This window comes from Mus caroli, unplaced genomic scaffold (assembly GCF_978045245.1).
Source record: "Mus caroli unplaced genomic scaffold, Mus_caroli_1 scaffold_6, whole genome shotgun sequence".
NCBI classification, from domain to species: Eukaryota; Metazoa; Chordata; class Mammalia; order Rodentia; family Muridae; genus Mus; species Mus caroli.
The window spans coordinates 28928663-28949415 of record NW_028227261.1 but is presented as its reverse complement, the minus strand read 5'-3'; the positions used below and the strand labels follow the sequence as shown (position 1 = coordinate 28949415).

At 48.0% G+C, this 20753-nt stretch overlaps 1 protein-coding gene across 3 annotated transcripts in view; it reads left to right on the top strand.

Annotated features, from left to right (window-relative positions):
- Phc2 (polyhomeotic homolog 2) overlaps positions 1-20753 on the top strand; it is a 97328-nt gene that overhangs the window by 68922 nt on the left and 7653 nt on the right. Inside the window, exons 1-2 of one of the 3 annotated variants that reach the window (XM_021159387.2) lie at positions 3491-3783; positions 19129-19331. In XM_021159387.2, coding sequence (XP_021015046.1) covers positions 19179-19331 — 153 coding nt within the window. In that variant the 5' untranslated portion in view covers positions 3491-3783; positions 19129-19178. Of the gene's footprint in view, positions 1-3490; positions 3784-3906; positions 4113-19128; positions 19332-20753 lie in introns of those variants that run through there. The other 2 variants (XM_021159388.3, XM_021159386.3) reach the window with 2 other exon arrangements.

The following is a 20753-nucleotide window of genomic DNA, read 5'->3' as shown; positions in this document are numbered from 1 at the left end:
AATTATGGCCAGAGGACTGAAGAGTCTCCGAGAGAAGGAAATGCCTGGGAGGAGAGCAGGCAGGGGCCTCAGCATGAGTTCTGCTTGCCAGAAGCATCTCTGAGGGCACTGTGTTCATCTCTGGGGTCTCCATCTGTCTCTCTGAGTGACCAGTGACTTCCCATGGCCTGGGCTTCAGGGCACTCTGCGAGAGCACTCCACCCTGGCGGGAGAGTCACAGTGGTACCTCCGCCCTCTGCCATCACGAGCCACTTGCTGGCCTTCCTCTCAGCCGGTCTGCGTAGTGTTCTTGGCCTAGATCTCAGAGTGACCGGAGCCAAGGGCTGCTGACAGCTCCAGGCACACTGTGAAGTGCATGCTGAGAGTGGGGCGGGGAGAGACAAGAGGAAGGAAGCTGGCATTGGAGCTGGGGTGGGCTCGAGGAGAAAGAAAGGAAGAGATACTGGAGAAAGGACTCCGACTAGGAAAAGAGAAGCGGGCATCCACTCCCTGTGCAGGCTCAAAAGGAGAAAGAGTACTGAAAAGTAGGCCTGAGGCTGGGCCAAATGGCTTGGTCCAGCCAACATGACATGGCCAGAACATGGCATGTGCAAGACCCTGGGTTCTATCCCCAACCCTGAGGAAAGGGAAGTGGGGGTGGGGAAAAACCCATTTCCTTATAGAATGCACTCTAATTACACCATAACCTGCTGTTCTGGAATTTGGCCATCACTGGTTACCAGTCCATCTCAGTGCTTCTAGAGATCTGCCCTGACTTGGGCAGAGATGGGTCTAAGGACCTGAGAGTCCTTTGATTTCCTTTTCTTTCCTTCGGTGACACGCCCACATTTCTAGCCATGCTTCTCTGCGTTCTACCTCCTCACTGATTCTCTTAAAACGGAACTCCCCCACTTAAACTCACTAATGCAAATATCAAAAGCTACCGTCTCCCTAAGGCAGGACTTAGGAAGAGGCAGGACTGTCCCCTAGGTACATTCGGGATGATCAGACACTGTGTGCTGAGAACCATTCCTAACTCCTTCTCACCCGTGCTGCCCTCCCCCTAGAGGGGAGCATCACCATCCTCTTCATTCTACAGTGGGGACAAAAACCAAGATGGAGCAGCTCGGGGGCTACAGAGCTGTGGGAGGGCTCCAGTCCCACCCCATGTGTGGCAGCTCCTTCACGCACCTTTATTGGGCCTTCTCAATCCAGCAGTGCCCAGCTCTTGGGGTAGTGGATTGTGCCAACAGAAATGCTGCTGTGGCTGTTTCTCTGATAGGAGGTGCCGGCTCTCTAGATCTCCTTGGTCTCCAACCTGTGCTATTTATATTTCCAACCAAAGTACAATTACTTACTTCTGTCCGGTGATCGTGCCCACAGTTCCAGAGAATAATAATCGTTCATAAAACTATCCTTGAACTTTCTCTGCCAGGCTTTATATAGATCTCTTCCCCGAATCCCAGTAATAGCCCTCGGGAGTCGGGATTTTATTATCCTCCTTTTAAAGACGAGAAAACTAAGTTGCAGAGTCAGTGGTGGACCAGGAATCTCTTATGCCTGAATTCTGACATTCATTATGTAAACTCCACTGCACAGTGTGGCTGTGGGTGCCTTACAGGAATAAGCATTGCCCTGCTCTCTATTCTAAAACTTAGGAAAGAGCAGCATCCCAGTTCCTTCCAGAATATGTGTTCTTTTACCAGCTTGCTGGTGGAGAGGAGCTGCCTAGGATCCTCACGGTGTTGCTAGGATGCTGGTGATCAACACGCTTTGTTCAAGCATAGTTATCCAAAATCCCCTAAATCAACTGGGATGTGCCTTCCTTTTTCTAGTTGGCCCATAAGGCTCTCAATTTTTCTGAAATCCAAGCAAGGCAGTAAGAATAACACGAGCATCCTGCTCTGGAGGGCCCCGTCTTCCAAGAGAACTCAGCTTTGTACAGTGGAGGCGATTGGCGACCACCAGAGCCTTAGACACCTGCACAGATCATGCATTTGTGAATGCCCACTCCGGGGCAAAGCACTGCAGGATGGATGGTAAGGCCCTGAGGAATAAGGACTGGTCCCTGTCATCACAGCTTAGAGTCTGCTGGGAAAGATGAGCACACAGGAAATTTCAATGAAATCAATAATCTGATGAGTGCCACAGGACGCTACTGGGCAAGTGCTTTCCAGGTTACAGAGGGGAATGTTACTGCCAAGTGGAGATTAGCAGGCTACATCTCAGAGCGAAAGTGGCATTGCTACAAAGCAGGGATTGGCAAGCCATAGCCCTCAGGCTACGACTATTACCTCGCCAGTGTTTGTACATTACAAATGCAATGATCAAAATAATGTTTCATGATGTGTGAAAATACATGGGATTCAGATGTCAGCGTTCACAGTGAAGGTCTGTGGGAACACAGCCACGCTCACATATCCATTATGGCAGCTCTCAGATTCAGCAACAGTGTGCACTGGAAGAGCTGGTACATCCAGCATAGGCTAGTTCCTTCCTCTATGGCTCTTTTCTGAAGAAGTTTGCCAACTGCTGGTCTCTCGACCTTGAAGGATGGGTAAGACTTGGGCTTGTAAAGCTAGGGACAGAGTTAAGGTGGAGGGCAGAAGAGTGGGCAAGGGCCTGACAGAAGGTGAATATTTGGTCGCTTATCATCTTCCTGTTGAAAACGAAATGTCAGTGTGTGAGAATGAGCAATGTGCATTTTACTGCAAAGAAGGTTTGAAAGTTTGGAAAGTAAAGGGGAAAGAGGAGGAATGGGGAACGAGGGAGAGAAGTAAGCCTGCAGGAAGTAGAAAAATGTGGACAAAGTGAAGTTGGGGGTGGGCAGCCTGGTAGAGAGGCCTGTATGAATGAAGATAATGAACGGATGGGAAAATACTGATACTAGAGAGCAGTCAGGAATTTAGGGATGGGAGTCACTGTGTCCATCCAACAGCTACTGTTTGAGGATGGTGCTACTATCGTGTCCCTGTACCCCCAGCGCTCCTAGCCTGCTTACTCCGGGAAGGTACTTCGCCAGGACAGTTCAAGCTACAACAGTGTTTGGGAAAGAAAACTAACATTTATTGGGCTCCCACTGTGCACCAGGCACTGCAGGCAATTTGTAAATCTGTTAACCCTCACATTAAACCTGGCGGTAGGGATTACGCCTTTTATGGAGGTAGGACTGGGTCCCTTTGGTCATTACTTCACCTCTGATCCTCGCTCCCAGTGGGGAGGATAATGACCACTTGGAGGGTTATTGTGGACAATAAGGGAGAGGGTGCGTGCACTTCGCCCTGACACGCACTAACCCTCAATCATTAAGACTCGCCTCCGAGACCCCACAGTGAGCCACCGGGGCGGGGGTCACAGGCCACGGGTCCCCGGGGGCCCCCGAGCCGGACGCCTTCGAGCCTTCCGGAGGACGCGGGGCGGGGCTCGGGCGCACAAAGGAAGCGCGCGGGCCGCGTCGGCCGCCCCTCCGCCCCGCGCCGCCTAGCCCCGCCCTCGCCCCGCCCCGGCGGAGGCGGCCCGGGAGCCGGCCCGGACGCGCCGCATTGTCTCCGCGGCGCCGCAGCCCTTGAGCTCTCGCCGCAGCCCGGCCGTCGCCTGCCGCCCTCCCTGCCCCGCGCCCCGCGCCTTGCGCCCTTTGTCCAGGCCGCCGGGCCCTGCGGTCGGATGCGCCGCGGCAGCCCCGGGCCCCGGCTCGGAGGCTCCCGGCGCGGAGGACGCGGCCCGCCCGGGCCCCCGCTCCAGGCGGCGCCGGGCCCAGGGGCTGCGTAGGCCCCGCCCGGTCAGGCCCGGCCGGGCCCCGGACAGGTCAGTGCTGCGGCGGGGAGGGATCTTGCCGTGCCAGGAACGGGCGCCGCCCTGGGCCTCGCGGAGGCCTGTGGGCCGCGTCGCTGAGCTCGGCCTCCGGGGAGGGCCCGAGCCGCCTCCGCTCCCGCTCGGGGCCTCTGGGTCCCAGGGCCCCGCGGGGACTTGTATTGATGGGAAAGGACAAGTTGTTTTGTGCCTGTCCTCTTCCATTTTTAGGAGAGCGTTTTCTCGCCCTCCCGTGCCAAGCGAAGGTATGCTGCGTCTGCGGGCTCTTTACGTTAAATCCGGAATCTGTGAGCGTCTGTTTAAGTTGACGTCCAGAGAGGCAGGTAATGTGCACGGCCAGAATGCGAACTGGTGAAGTTGTCGCCAGAGCGCCTAAGCCCGGATTCCCGCGTCGGGTGCCAGTTTGTACCAGTAGTGAGACCCTCCTGCACCTTAACTGCCGAAGGTTTATCTAGCTTAATACTAACAGTTCCCATCAACTTTCCTTCCCTGGCCAGACCTAGTCTGCCTACCTTTTGGCGCTGTCCGCTGAGCTCACTCTTATTCCTGCTTTACAAATCAATGACAGCTTTACCCTCCGACTTTTCCCATCCTTGATCCTTAATCCCTCCATTAGCATATTAGGCCCAGAGGATCTCTTGGGAAGTGAACTTCCGACCTAAATCCTCCCGGCTGTCTGCAATTTTCCTAGGATGGCCTCACTTTAAACTATTCCATCTCCATTGCCTGCCAGTCTCAGCTTTCAATTTCGGGTTTAGAAAGTAATGTCACTTTCACTATACCAGTGTAATGTTCACCGCACTGTCCTGGCCTTTCTCAGCCATTTGGCCCTGGGGCATTACTGGATAATCCAATTATCATTCACCTGGGGTTTCTCTAACCCCTCCTGACTCAACCCAAATGTTAGAACTGCTAGGATTTCTAGGTCAGTGTGAACATTACAGGCTAATGAAGCAAGGGAATTGTTCCTTGTTCTTGTATTTCTGCGCACACACACACAGACACACTGCAGACCTGTGGCACTGCCTGTTGGCTAGCATTTAGATTTGGGCCACCAGGGATATAGGATGTCCCATCATTTTGCCTGGAAAATAGAATGTAGTTTATTAACGTAGTCATCAGGGCAAGAGAGTTTTCTCTTGAATCTTCCCACAGCACATTTTATCGGGCTCCTGCTTTATGTAAAACATTGTCGGGCCCCACAGACCGTTTAATAATAGGTAGCCCTCAACATCCAGATTGTTTGGAAACCTTCAAACTTTTGTCCACAAACTCTTTCCCACCATTCGTTTCTGTATGTGAGTGCCAGCCTGGGTGAGGTGGGGATTTGGCTTCTTCACAAGGGTGGCAGGTTCCACCGAGGGTCTGGCAGATGGGGAGTGGTGCTCTCTTGGCACCTGCTCTCTCCTGGCACTGGCATATGAGTTCTGCTTCCCTGCTCACCCCAAGATGTTCCCAGGCTTGTCTTTATACACCACAGAGAGCAGATGTCTTTCCCCCCCTGACACTTTAAACTTGAGAAAGCAGGTAGTTTCTTAGTTCACTGTGCTGTGGACACAGAGGCTGGGGAGTACCCCTCATCTCACTCCCTCCTCCCCTCCTGTAATTGTTCTCTGCTCATGTGGCTTGGGCATTATTGAATGTTGGCATTTTATCCACCGCCTAGCCCTTTGCTCTTTTCTGGGTGTTTGTTTATGGCCCAGGGAGTGGAACCCCAAGCCTCAGGCCCTCCCCACTTTCTCCTGGGCTTCATGTGTCCATTTAGCTCTGCCAAGTGAGCTTCATACACGGTTTCCTTCCCTAACAGAGAAGAGGAAAACTCCAGCCCCTTCCATCTGTGACAGAAACAGTTTTCTGGCCACAAGTCTTCAGGCGGTCTCTGTGTGCTCCACACCCTTCTTTGGAGGACACTGTTTGAGGAAGGTGTTTTGTTCCAAGTCTGCCCTGACTTTAAGCCCATTGACCCTGAGTTTGCCTTTCTTGCCAAGAGACCCCTTCCCCCAGCTCTGACCTGTGCGGCCTGTTTGCTCTGGCTCGGCCCCAGAATCCACTCTTTTTCAGACCACATCCTCTTTCCTGCCTTACTCATTTCCTGTCTCACATGCTTTGGATCTTTTAGTTCTGATTTTTTGGAGGCAGAGGGAATAAATTGGAGAGGGATAGAGGGGAGAGATGCTCCTTGTGGGTGGCTTACACGTTCCTTCTCGCTCCTCTGTTCCTGAGGTTGTCTCTTCTGGGGGACACACAGGTAAAACAGTTACTAGCTAGTATTTGGGAGTTTTTACCTCTGTGTTAGAGGATGCTACAGGGGAGTACCTTTTCTAGCTCTCTCTCTTTTCTTTCCTATCATTAATATATAGAGAGGGGACTTGACTGCATTCTAGATCTGTGTTCTTGCCCTACAAGGCCCACCTATCTCCTATCAGTCCTTCCAGCAAACTAAAATGAAAGCTAAAAACTAGGGAACAGGGTGGTGAGTCTGGACCTATCACACGCTAGCATAAAAGTAGCGTAGACTCTTCTCCTGAGTGAGTTCAGTTTGTATTGAAGTTCTTCCAGTAGTTAATCTCCAGGCATTTGGTCCCACACACAGAAGGGATTCTTTCAGGAATGACAGTAAGGCGCCATCTTAAGTTCTTCTTTGGTCTTGTGCCTCTTGGCAATGGGATGATGAAGGGGATGGTTTATAGGAGTTGGGAAAAATCTCAAAAAGTTGTGCTCTTTGGAGTGGGGTAGCAAGGTGCTTTGAGCACTGTGATTGGGCCTTTGTGTTAGTGACAGAAACCTCTCACCAGTGATTTAGTGACTCAAAGCTGGCCTCCCATCAAGACAGAGGCCTGAAAGTGCACAGGTTTATTATTTAGCTGTTTGGTGTGGCATGGCACAAACTTCAGTAGGAGTCACCATTTGAAAGTCTTGGAGCATGCTTTTTCTTGTTAAAAACACATGCCACTTAGAATAACTATAATCTACATATTAAATAGATGCAGGTTTTATTTTAAAAATTGACATTTAAATTTTTTATTTTGAGTTCCTAGTTACATCAGAATCCTGGTTACAGATATGGTATTTGTAAAGATATTCAGAGGCAAACTGTCTTTAGTTCTACCTCATACCATAGATACTTGGGGAATTGTTATGAAAATAGCCATTTGCCTAAGATAATATTCTTAATAATTTTAGATTTTCTCTACTATTAGTAACAAAATGGAATCTAACCAGCATGACCAAGAAGTGAGCTATCTTTGAAGAGTTTTTAGATTTAATTTTCTGTGTGTGTGTGTCTTGCCTACATGTGCACTGTATGTATGCCTGGTGCCCATGGGAAGCCAGAGGAGGGCATCAGATCCCTGGAACCGGAGTTACACCCTAGACCGCTTAAGTTGCCATGTAGGTACTGGGAGCCAAATCTGGGTTCTCTGCAGGAGCAACAAGTGTTCTTAACTAGTGACCAGTCACTCCAGCCCCAAAATGTTTTTTACAGTTAACCAAGAGTTACAGAATATAAAATTAGTACGAAGGTATGTGTGTACATGTTTCTGTGTGTGTGCGTACATGTTCATGTGTGTGCATGTATGTGGATATCTGCCTTTATTACACTCCTCATTTTGACACAGTCTCTCTCTGAACCTGAAGACCACTGATTGGTGAAATTAGTTGGCTAGGAAGCCCTGATGATCCTCTTCCTGCCCCTTCCCCCTAACACTGGGGTGACACGCATGTACCACCATGCCTGTCTTTTTCACGTGCTGGGAACCTGAACTCCTGAAACAAGTACTTTATATATAGACTGAGCCATCTCCCCAGAATTATTAGCTTTTGAAAATAGGAGTGTAGTCAGAAACAACGTAATTTGAATAGTAAATTCTCACTCTGGGAGTCATTGTAGCACTAACAGGCCCCTTCATAAACTTGACCCCCACACCCCATTCTGTTTAGTGAAAGGGCACATGCTTGCCCTGTCTTTCAGATCCCAATCATTTCAGTTCAGATGAGTCCAAAGACAACACTGCACACTTGCTCAAAGGTAGCTGCTGTTTGATATAACTGGCCAGTGTTGTGAGAGGAGGCCAGATGCCACAGAGGCTCGCTTTTCTATGCCCACGTTCTGTAAAGCATACTTAGCAGTAAATGTCTTCTCACCTCTCTATAAAGACAAGATGACTGACCAATGCCACGTTGTAACCAAGGCCTTGCCAGTGATGAGGGGACCAGGCCTGATGCTGTGTTGGAACCCGTGGCGAGAAAACAGAGTTTCTGACTACCAAGAGTTATTTTCAAAGCCCTTGCTGCGCCGACCTTGAGCCTCACACACTGCATAGTATTCCTAGTTACTGACATCCTCAGAATATTTTAACCCATGCTCATGTCACCAGAGCTCCACAGCTGTATTGACATACGGAACAAGCAAAGCAAATGGCATCTAAAATTACTGTGAAACACTCATGTGTTTTTAAAAAGGGGGTTTGTTCCATTTACCAGACATCCAGTTATCACTGCTCAGCAAATAAGATGATTGAAAGCTTAAATGGAAGCAAAAATAAATAAATCATATGTATATATAAAATATATATATATATTTTTTAATGTAAGTGGCTCTGCCAAGCCTGATGTCTGTCCCATACAGAAAGAAGGAGAGACCCAGGCTGGAGAGATGGCTCAGCAGTTAAGATTGCCAACTGCAGCCGGGTGTGGTGGCGCACACCTTTAATCCCAGTACTTGAGAGGTAGAGGCAGGCAGATTTCTGAGTTCGAGGCCAGCCTGGTCTACAAAGTGAGTTCCAGGACAGCCAGGGCTATACAGAGAAACCCTGTCTCGAAAAACCAAAAAAAAAAAAAAAAAAAAAAAATCGCCAACTGATCTTCTAGAGGTCCTGAGTTCAATTCCCAGCAAGCACATGGTGGCTCACAACCATCTGTAATGGGAGCCAGTGCTCTCTCCTGGTGTGTCTGAAGACAGCAATGGTGTACTCATATACATAAAATAAATCTTTAAAAAAAAAAAAAAAGAAAGAAAGAAAGACCTGACTCTCATATCCATGTGGTATCCCTCTGTCACAGGATTAAATAAACACTGAAGAAAGTAGTGTTTTCTGAGAGAAGCCATCAGAATTGACTTGTAAAAGTCATCTGGACCACGATGTTGGCAGGATGGACGGCTGAGCTGGGTGCCACCTTGTGCAGTCTGACCTTGCCTGCCGCTTGTTACCCTTGGTGATCCTGCAGTTAGAAGCCAAAAACTAAGAGTTATTAGTGGGCACGATTGCCTTTCCTTATTACCAGCCTGGGAGATAATTACAACGCTTACCAGAGATAAATGGAATTTTGAAAATCTTTCTTCCATGATTTATTTTTAGCATTTTAAACTGATTTTTTTCCCCACAGGCAAAGCCACTTCCTGGCTAAGTTGTTTCACCCCAACCCTTATATTCCTAGGTAGGGGTTCTTCCTTTGACTTGACTTACAAAACCTTCCTTTGGTTTCTGGGTTTCTCCTGCATTGTTTAGTGATGATCCCTAGGCTCTTTATGAAAGATGACATAGGAAGGAAATCTGGGGTTTGTCTTCTTGGCTTTTGGTCTTGTGCATTGGCTTGGCTCTCCCTGAAAGGAGAGCACTTCTGTTATGTTACAATCCTGTCAAAGCAGAGGTAAATAATGACACTTCGTGAGACAAGGCACAGGGTAAACCCTTGGTGGACAGACAAAGCATTGGAGAACAGGAACAGAGCCTCTGGCCTGGGTGATGTCAGCCTTAGTGAGAGTGAGGGCAGGGCCACTTCTGAGTGTTGTGCTTCATGCTTGTATTTAACTTCCTCTCTGCAGGCACGACAGGCATGGGCATACATGTCATAGTTGGGGACACTGCTTACAGGAGCTGACAGCACCACAGGCTAAGATTTAAACCCAGTGTCTTTCTGTTTTGCTCTTTACTCAGAACCAGGATTTCCCATACACTTAAATGCCTAGACACAGTAGAGACTGTGTGCCTAAAGCTATCACAGGTGGAGCCAGAATGAGCCCAGACCTGACCCAGAGCCAGAGTTCCCACTGGCCTGCCACCCTTGATCTCTAGCTTCGCCCTTGGTCCCAGATGCTGTATAAAATCTTAGTGTCTACAGACCACTGTGATGGAGACAAGCTGCGAGACCCAGAGCTGGGCTTTCGTTGTTAAGCAGAACAGACAAGGCTTTGCCTTGCCTCTGCAACCAGGACTAGCCAGCATTCCTGGTGCTAGAAGCCAGGACAGCCTGTTGGAAGTCACTTTGTGGTCCTACAGGAGCTAATTCCACTCCCACTGCAACCTCTTCATCTGAGCTCAGCCCATTGTGGCACTCAGCCTGAGAGCTAGGGAGCAGGTCAGGGCTCTGGGTGGAACACGCCCACTGCTCCCTTGTCCTCCACTGCATGGGGGAGGGTGACTGCTGCCTGATTTGATTGCTTCCCTCCTAGCTCTGGGTGACAGCTTGGAAGACATCCAGCTGTTTACAATTGAGCTTCTGCACACTCTAGCCTGTGATTTGGGGTGAGTCTGCCTCTGTCCTGAGAGACGGCATGAGAGTCAGCTGTACAGTAGTGGCTGCCAGGAGGGAGGGGTTGGTCCTCCAGCCAAGTTGTAGATAGAGACATTCAGCTCTTACCCAAAATACTGAGAAGCTCGTCTGCCCTCCTGGCCTGCTAACCTAGCCTCCATGAGGTCATCCTGAAGTGACACTCAGGCTGGCTTGAGGTCCCCTGGCTCAGCTACTTTCCCGTTCTGCTGGCCAGCTACCTCCCCCGAGGTCTGGATCCAGAGTTTGCTTCTGTGTCTGTGAATCTCCCTGCTGTGCTGGCACAGTAGCCAACAGGACCCTCTGTCACCGCCGTTTGTTCCTTCTCTAGAGAGAGTCTTCAGAACTGCAACAGCCATGGCTTGTGGCCTCCAGGTGACAGGCCTTCTGTCTTACAGCTCTGTCCTTAGAAGAACTGAAAAGGTTACAGGCCATTGACTCCTCTAGGACTCCGAGGGCCCAGTGTGGGAAGGAGCCTGCAATTTTCTCACCACGAAGAGCTCCTTTGGTATATGCCCTAGAATATACCATCTTCCAAATGACATTCACTTTTGCTTGAATTCTAAAAAGCACACCTGTAACTTGTGCCATCTGCATGGGAGATGCATGTGTGGTCATTGTCTAAATTTAGTGTAAAACTTGGTGGGAGAAATGACTCATCCTAAATTGTAGATGTGGGAGATATGGCGTTAACTAATGGTGTGTTAGGCCTGTTGAAAGATCATGTGCTACTTCCCTTCTGACAGGGATGCGGAGTGTAGCCTGGATCCTGCCTGCCCTGCTCCTTTTCCTATCAGTCCACGGCTCCCTCCCATCCGGGAGTCTCTCACCTAGATCGTTGCCAGTTCCCTACCCTGAGGTCCCAGACCACAGGTGACGCCTCAGCCTCCTTGTCATTTCCTGCCACCTCCCTCAAGTGCCCTCACACTGGTCCCAGCTAGTCATGCACAGCCCTCCCCTCCCTACCTGCTTCACCCTCGTAGCCCACTGCAGGGAAATGAAACTGCCTCTGCTCAGGTCTTTCATGACCTTCAGAGTTCTTCATGTTTCTGTGGCGGAACAGGCAACAAGAGCAGCCTAAGGGAAGAGGGCGTGTTTCGGTCACGTGACAGAGCAGGCATGGCGTCGGGGGCTGGGAGCCACTGGTCACATTGGAATGGTGCCAACCCGTATTCAAGGTGGGGCTTCCCACCTCCATTAAACCTCTCTGGAAACATGCTCACAACAAGCCCAGAGTTTAACTCACACTTGACTCTGCCTTCCCTCAGTCCTGAGGCCGAGTTGCCTTATCTGAAGAAGTAAGGCCTTTCAGCTGGATTTGGTCTGCCTGCCTGAGCAAACAGCTAACTCACAGCAAGATCTGAATGGTTGTAACCGCACTTGCTTTTTTAAAAGAGCGTTCACCCTGTAAATCTCTTTGTGGAGTGCCTAGATTGAACTCCAGCCCACCACTCCGACTCTGCCATGCCTGGCTTCTCTCTCTTGGGAAGGGACACCTCCCTCACTGTCACAGTGCCAGTAATTTCTTTGGGGATTTGAATATAAGTAAAGAGATTATGAAGGTTGGCCCCAGTCTTTTTCACTGGCCTAACCACTCTCCTTTCCTCTCCGGGACCAGCTGTGGCCTCCTGCTGTCTCCTGGATACAGGCTCAGCTTGCATCGTTTTGCAGGTGCTTCACATATTCTCAACAGGCTGGGCAAAAGAAAGCAGGGAGCAGCTTGGTGGCAGCGCTGACCCTGGAGCAAGTCTGCCAGAGTGGCTTGCTTGTTGAGCCAGGTTACCAGTTACTATCTCCTTAAATTCTTTGTTAATTTCATTAGCTTGTTCTCATGCTGTAGCCAGCCAAGACATCCGTTGTCAACCTTAGACTTCTACACTTACATACACACATGGGGAAAACCCCTCAGCATTCTGGTATAACATAGTTTATGTGTCTGTATGTGTTATCTGTAGATAGGAAGAACCTGGTTCTGAACTGGTCAGACTTTTGAAGGCTTGGACCAGCCTGAACTCTCTCCAGCCGGCTGGAGAGTGTCTTTGTAGGTGCCTTCCTGCCTCTGCATCTAGAGGTCATCCGACCTTGACAAGGTTCTGGATCTAAGTTGGTGCTCTCACTCTCCTGTGCTGAGGAAATCCTCTACAGTGAGATGGCAAGTGGACTAAAGAATAGTAGCTGTCATAAGCTGGTCTGCAGAAATGCCACTTCTATAATAGACACTAACTAAGCCACTCGCTGTCACAGCTTTAGAGAGTAGTTTTTTAATATCACCTATGACAGATCTCTTTGTAGTACCAAAGAGACCTATATTCTTTATGGTGATGAGCACTGACTTTATTCATAGTTATTATTTTATATTAGAATTCATTGCAGTTTAACAGGCCTTGAGCATGTATCGTATATTGGACATTGGGTTAGTCTCCTGGGGGGCGGGGAGGTAAACTGGGTCACAGCCCCTGTCTTTGTTAGCAGAAGTGACCAGTCTCAAAGAGAATGGGTTCAGAACTTGTAGCATAGACAGGGCCCCTGGGTAGGCTTTCCTGTTTGTTCCTTTGAAAGCTGTTTCTGCTGGAGCCTGTGAGTGAGATCAGCCTAGTTGCTGATCATATGCTAAGACTGGCACATACTAGTAGTCCAGTGTGGTCAACTTAATAGCAGTTGCAACCTGCCTCTTCCCAGTGCGGCTTGGCCTTCCGTTTCCCCTCCAGCCCCTGGAGCTAGAGGAGTACCCACCATTCTGTTGAGGTGCTCACTGTAGGAAGGCATCTGAGACCTGTGGGAATCCCCCTGGCAGAGCCTTCAGCCCAGGGAATTGGTGGAGCCACTGAAGAACTGAATTCCAAAGACAGGGTTCCTTTGTCTCTTTTCTTTGCCTCAGGCCAGCAGGGCGGGTTTCTGCAAGTTTCCCTGTCAAAGCGGCTCCCCAACCCGACCCCTCCCAACTGGCTGCAAAGCAGTCTGGGAGAGTGGGAAGCAGATTAAATTAATCTCAGTGTGCTGAGCATGGCAGGGGGTGAGACTGTTGGGTCATTCCAGAAATAGCCCAAACTCTTTGTTACCAGAGCAGGTGATGAGCTATAGGCCTTCCTGCTTGCAAAGCCGCACAGCTGTGAACCTTACTGTTCACAGAACACACACCCTTCGCTGCCCCTGGGGTTCTGCCTCCTGTAATCTGTCCCAGGATTATGATGGACACTAGAACTTCTGGTGTCAGCATGAAGGAGTTTATCTTCTTGTTATAAGACCTTAAGAAAAGAAAAGAAATGAAAAGTAAGTAAGAAAGAAAGAAAGAAAGAAAAAGCCTGGAGATTTGAGATCAGCCCTTGCTTCCCATCTGTAAGCACTGATGTGTAACTTCAGCAGATGACTGCCTGCAAGCCTGGCCTCCTCTGTTTCACAGGGTCCAGCAACAGGTACGGCTCTAAGACAGTAAGAAAGGGCTTGGAACAGGGCTAGAAAGAGCCCACAGAAGAGTAGCCGGAGCAGCTTGGGGCGAGTGTCAGTGACTCAGTGACGGTGGGTGGGCAGGGTGGCAAGGAGAGCACATTCCTTCCAGTTTATCCCATAATGAACACCAGCGCTTGGAAAGTACTCTCTTCCTCAGCCTGTGCTCGCAAGCCCCAAAGTGGCTGTTGAGAAGCAAACAGTAACCAGGTGCAGCGGTGCACAGCTGTGATCCAAGCACTGGGAGGCCGGCAGGAGCCCAGCAGGGCCAAGTCAGGAGGGGCTCAAGTTTAAGGCTGGCCTGAGCAACTAGGTGAGACCTCCTTCTCTAGATAGGGAGACAAATAATGAACCAAAAATAGCTTATGAGTGAGCTCTCTGAGATACACAATTGATGGTCGTGTTAAGGTAGCCCATGGAACAGGCTGAGAGGGCCAGGGCGGGGCATAATCCACCCACTGATGGAAACAGTCCCCAGACCCTGTCTAAGCCTGTGCTTGCTCAGTATAGACAGTGTATTAGATTCTGTCTCTGGTCTTAAGGAACATAGCCAGGGTTACTGGGCAGAAATTAACAAAGACAGATTTGTGCTCATTATGAAGAACTTGTACTCCCTAAGGTAGCAGTAGACTGCTCTGAGTTAGTTCTTCTGTTGCTAGAAGCGTTCAGACAGACAAATGGCTAAAAGTCACTGGACAGGGAGCACTGTAGAGAATGTTGTTGATAAGAGACTGGAGCTGGTCTTGTGCTTTTTCTGATCCACAGGGTGTTCAAATCCACACAGGCTGTTCCACTAAGCTGTAATTAGGAGGAAACAGCCATCAAATGTATCGTTCAGCTCTTATATTTGAACAACATTTGTCCATCATTTTAAATAAAATCTATATTTCTTTGTATATTTAAAATATTAGAACATAAGAGCAAGTAAAAACATAAAGTCTGTGAATAAACACAGACTTTAAAATTTAAAAGAGAAATTTAGTTTGATTGCTTGTGTTATTAGCTCCATCCTAGCTATTTCTATGTTGTAAATTCTTACATAGGTAGAAATCTTTATAAGTGATGCAAAGTTAGTTATAATTTCTTAATCTTTGTATTCTTAAATGTGTTGTATAGGCACAATGCCTGTCTAAGAGTAGCAATATTAATTTCAATTTTGTATCAATATAAGAAATTCATACCAAGCTGGGCAGTGGTGGCACACCCCTTTGATCCCAGCACTTGTGAGGCGGAGGCAGAGGCAGGAGGACTTCTTTTTTTTTTTTTTTTTTGAGACAGGGTTTCTCTTCTCAGAAGTCCTCCTCACCGGGCGGTGGTGGCGCACACCTTTAATCCCAGCACTTGGGAGGCAGAGGCAGATGGATTTCTGAGTTCGAGGCCAGCCTGGTCTACAAAGTGAGTTCCAGGACAGCCAGGGCTACACAGAGAAACCCTGTCTCGAAACAAACAAACAGAGAAACCCTGTCTCGAAACAAACAAACAAAACAAAAAAAGAATACAAAGATTAGACCCAGTCCTTCTATAACTGCTATTACACACTGTCTTTAGATGATTAAACAATACAAGTTAAGGGCCAGATAGCAAATTCATGGTTCTGCGTTAATTATAAAAGGGTATTTTCAAGATATTTCAATTAGAAATGACTGAGAGTAGTCAAGGTTTAACAGTTCAGAAATGCTTTGCATAGTCTTCAAAGGCATCAGAAGTCCATAGAATATGACATTTAGGTCATTTCATTCATTCTTTTTCTTTTTTTTTTAAAGATTTATTTGTTATTATATGTAAGTACACTGTAGCTGTCTTCAGACACCCCAGAAGAGGGTATCAGATCTCATTACAGATGGTTGTGAGCCACCATGTGGTTGCTGGGAATTGAACTCAGGACCTTCAGAAGAACAGTCAGTGCTCTTAACCACTGAGCCGTCTCTCCAGCCCTCATTATTTCTTTTTAAAGATTTATTTATTTATTTTATGTATGTGAGTATACTGTAGCTGTACAGATGGTTGTGAGCCTTCATGTGGTTGTTGGGAATTGAATTTTTAGGCCCGCTGTTCACTCCTGTCAGCCCTGCTCGCTCAGTCTTTGCTAGCTTTTGCCCAAAGATTTATTTATTACTATACATAAGTACATTGTAGTTGACTTTAGACGCACCAGGAGAAGGTGTCAAATCTCATTATGGGTGGTTGTGAGCCACCATGTGGTTGCTGGGATTTGAAATCAGGACCTTTGGGAGAACAGTTAGTGTTCTTACCCACTGAGCCACCTCACCAGCCTCAGGTCATTTCATTATTAAAGATCACTTGACTAGAGACACTGTCTGCTCCAGACGGCACCCCTTTCTTGAGCATCAGTGGAGTTGCTCCAGTTGTAGCAAGACAGCCATTAGGCAAGAATTGCCTCAGTTCATCTACAGACAAAAGTGTTCTCCAAGAAAAGGACACACTATGTCACACATAGTCAGAATAGCTCTGACTATGGCTCTGCCAAGACAGGGTAAGCAGTCCTTCAGAATTCTGTCAGATGATCTCCTGGTCCAGAAGGCTGAAGACTGATGCTCCAACATTTTGAAGATTGAGGTAGTCAGATGTCTCTACAAATTAGTTACGTTTTGGAAGCTATGTTTTTTGTGCTTCCTATATTTTCAGGTAATATTTAAGTCATTCTCGGATTTCTGACGAGGTTGAGAACTGGTTGTAGTCTCATAGCCAACTCAAGCTGTTTAGCATTGAGAGAGATGATATAGATTTGAGAGGATGGTTTCCAGATGGTATATAATCTAAAACCAGGACATAAGTCAGGTAGAGAATTGTAAGCCTTTTAAGTTAGGATAGATGGTAGAGGGCTTTATCTCATAGACAAAATTGATGTTTGGGTGTTAAGTGTATCATACTTTACAAATTACATAATTGTAAGAGTTGTGCTCAATTTATATCTGAGAGAAAAGAGCCTTTTAATTGTGCAATAAGGGGGAAATGTTGTAGGTTGCCATGGTGTTGTTTGTATTTGATGCTAATTCTACTTCCTCAAGAGGGGCTGCCCCAACAAGGAGTAGATCACATACTCAGGCGGTTTTCTGTGGACCTTCTCCCCATTTTAACAGGACAAATAAAGGCGAAAGCCTGTGTTTGGGCAGGGGAAGGGAAAGGTGGGGCTGGAGGTTTTAGAGAGGAGAGAGAGGAAGGAGGAGGGGGAGACAAGGAGACAGAAGAAGACAGAGGAAGAGGAGATGGGAGGAAGATGGAGCAGAACCACATGGCCTGGAGGAGCTACGAGTAGCAGGGACCCCATAGCTGGGAACAGAGTAGAGCACTGGTTGATCTGCCCAGTCTAGGCGCGCAGCTGATAAGTACTATGACTCAGCTGTGTGTTCTTTACACGGGCTTATTGGGGTTGGAGATTTATTACATCATAAAATTTTGTGGGTTTTCTCCCCATTTCTAAACACTTTAACTGATTAAAAAGAATAATTCTAGACAAGAGAATTTCCAACTGGGTGTTGTGGCCCACACCTTTAATCCCAGCACTCAAGAGGTAGAGGCAGGAGAATCTCTGTGAGTTTGAGGCCAGCCTGGTCTGTACAGTGAGATCGAGGACAGTTAGGACTGAATATGAAAACTTTATCTCAAAAATCCAAAGCAAAAGAAGAAATAAAAAAAGAAAAATCGAACTGTCTCTAGTTTTCCACAGAAAAGCTAAACCTGATAACATTTATTTCACATTAACACAAACACTGAAAGGATATTTTTAAACTTGCTGGTGTGGCTTTGAGTCAAACAAAATTTAAGATTTTAAAAAATTATTTGTGTGCGCGCGCACGCACAAGCACACATTAAAGTTGTGGTGTGGAGGTCAGAGGACAACTTTGAGGTTTGTGTTCTCCACATTAGGATCTAAGCGTCAGACTCCGGTCAGAAGGCTGGAAGACACTGACACCCACTGAGCCCCTCACCAGCCACCTCTCCTGGGTGCCTTCTGCTCAGCTGTTCCTCACTAGTGTCTGTAGGAACAGGCACCAAAGACAATGTTTGCATAGCCTGTACTTGGTCAGATGGAAAGGTTGGTCCTGGTGTTCTCAATCAGGAGTGCTGTAAGAAAGGGAAGCAGAAGTCAGAGGTGTGCTGAAGCCCAGCTAGAAATCGTTACTAAAGTGCTTATGTTTTTATTTCCTTGTGTGCATGATTTTCCATTTCCTGGGAATATTTTGGGTTCTTATAATGAAATAACATCTTCTTAGGAAGTGTTGTACAAAAATTACCTAAGTAACAATAGTTACTGCAGTTACTTTTATTATTTTAATAGTGTTTTAACTTTGTCATATACCACTGGTTTATGCTTAATAGTAATAGGCTTATTGCAGTAAAGAAACAGCTTTTTCCGCATCTCTCTTTTAGGAAGTTCCAGGTTAAAGGTACCTCAGCTCACTGAGCACTTGGTGGTGACAGAAAACAGCCTTGGGAAAGGGACTGGGGAGAGGGTGTGACACATCACTGGCAGAAGGGGAGGAGGCTGGTCCTGATGGGCATGGGAAGGGCCCCATCCCACTCTCCAGAGCATTGTGTTGAATTTTCCAAAGGACAGGTTAGGAAGGCTGTCCACAGAGAGATGGAGGGAGTATAGTTTGCGGAGGGCTGGGTGGAGTGGAGTGTACACTGCACTCTGAGCAAGAGGTCTGAGTAAAAGCAGGAGTCAGCAGAGCAAAGTGGCGGCAGTGCCAACAGCTTTAGCATGGGAGAAACAAAATCACCCTGTAAGTCAGTGCGGTGGCCTCCTAAGGAGGCGCTGCTGGGGTCTCTGCCTCCCGGTTCCCTGGGCGTCCATTTCACAGTGCTGTTAAAGTCCGACCCTCCAAGGAATCTCATAGAAGGTTCCTTTAACCTCTCTCCACCAAGCTGCTCTGTGATACCATGAGCCTATGTTTAGCGGAGCTTCTTGATTTGGCTTTAAATATCTTGGTCACTATTTGGAATTCTCTGTAAACTGAGTGTTGCTCTGTCTAACCCAGTACTGGCTGAAATTTTACCTCCTCAGGGGCAGAATTCAGGCCTCGTCCACCTGGTTAGATCTGTCTTGAAAAGAATATTTAAGAAATGCTGCTGGGTGCAAAGCCAAATTATTGTAAAACTGATCGCATTCACACTGGGCAGTGCGACCGTTAGCGCTGCAGCACTTGCCAGTGGGTTGTGGGGCTGGGGACTGCCTGGTTGGTGCTGTGGCTTGGGTGTGCACTGTGAGTGCTGGTTGTTCATCTTCAAGTTGGCCTCTGTTCTGATTAAACTAACTCTCTCTCTCTCTCACTCTCTCACTCTCTCTCTCTCTCTCTCTCTCTCTCTCTCTCTGTCTCACAGAGACAGGGCAGGGCATTGTTCATGCACTGACCGACCTCAGCAGCCCCGGCATGACCTCAGGGAACGGAAACTCTGCCTCCAGCATCGCCGGCACTGCCCCCCAGAATGGTGAGAATAAACCACCACAGGCCATTGTGAAACCCCAAATCCTGACGCATGTTATCGAAGGGTTTGTGATCCAGGAGGGGGCGGAGCCTTTCCCGGTACGGACTACTTCTTTTCCCCTCTTTTTTTTTAAAAGTATATTTTGGATGTGTACTAGAATATTTTTACAATTCCATGTAAAATTTCTGAAAATGTGAACAGTTTGTTCTTCCCTTGCTAATTCCCCTATCTCCAGATGTTAGAGTAATTTCTCTCTAGGACTGAACCGACTTGGTGATCAAGGCTAATTGATAAGACAAGACCCCTTGGTTACAAGTTTATGCACACAGGTTCAGCTGTACTCCTGACTGGTGACCTGAGACCCCTTAAATAGAGGGACTTAGTTCCCCTGGGGATATTTGATGAAAAACAGTGGGCTTTGGAAAATTAGACTTTATTGTTTTCAATGCCAAAACATGAACAGCAAAACTTTGGCCAGTTAGCAAAAGGAACTTGTTAGTACAGAGTTCTGACATGTTAGAAATCAAAATGGTGGCATGGGAGTGCGATCTGAGATGTGCTTTCTGGGAGCAGACCTTGAAAAGACAGCGAGTGAGCTGAAGGGGCCTTCACACAGGGCCCTTTCAGGAGGGTTGTGTGGATTGGAACCCCCACCCTCCTGGGGACTCATGCTTTGGATCCATGGTTTTATAAGTCGCCACAAGACTTAAGTGGGATTCCTGCCTGCAGTGGACGAGTCTCGGTGAACCACCAACAGACAGGCACATTTGTGGCCTCTCTTTCTGAAAGTTGATCCAATGGCTGATCTCCTGGGAGCAGCTTACTGTATAAGGAGCTAGCTCTGGTCCCTGCCCCCTCTCTACTCCATTCGGTTCTCCTCCTACCTGTGGAGAAACACTGGAAACCCCTGAGCCTGCAGCGTGAAGGCAGATAGAACTGCAGCTCACACCATCCTGGAGCCATACTGCTACTCTGTGAGCTGGCCACCAGTTACCCAAACAAAGCAAGGGCCAAAGAGAGGCAAAGCTGGCCTTGGGGGTTTGCTGGCCACAGGGCATGTCCTCTGTGGCTGGGGTCAGTGTGTCCTGCTCTCCCATGTGGCTGCCTGAGCCTCTGGCTTGGCTGTGGTCAGTTATAAAACAGTATGAAATCAAATCAGGGCGCTGAGTCTCTTATGATTACTTTCACATGTAGCCATGCCCTCCTGGTGTCCTCTAAGTATAGGACCTGGCACCTAGTTGGGGAACGGTGAGGAAAATGTGATATCTCCCCTTGGGCAGACCTGGGCAGAGACTACCTCTGACCTCTTGAGCTGTCGCTGTACTCTGTGCCCACTGCTTCTTGCTTTGGGAACCAAACAGTAGAACAGAGCCTTGAGTGGAGCATCCTTGGATGGTGGCATGCAGGTGGCTTGGAGGGGTGGGGCTGATATCTGCCTGGTTACTTTGTACCTGTAATATAATGAGGCTGCATTACAGGGAGTCTAGATTCTAACCCTTGGGGCCTCCTTGTCACCTGTC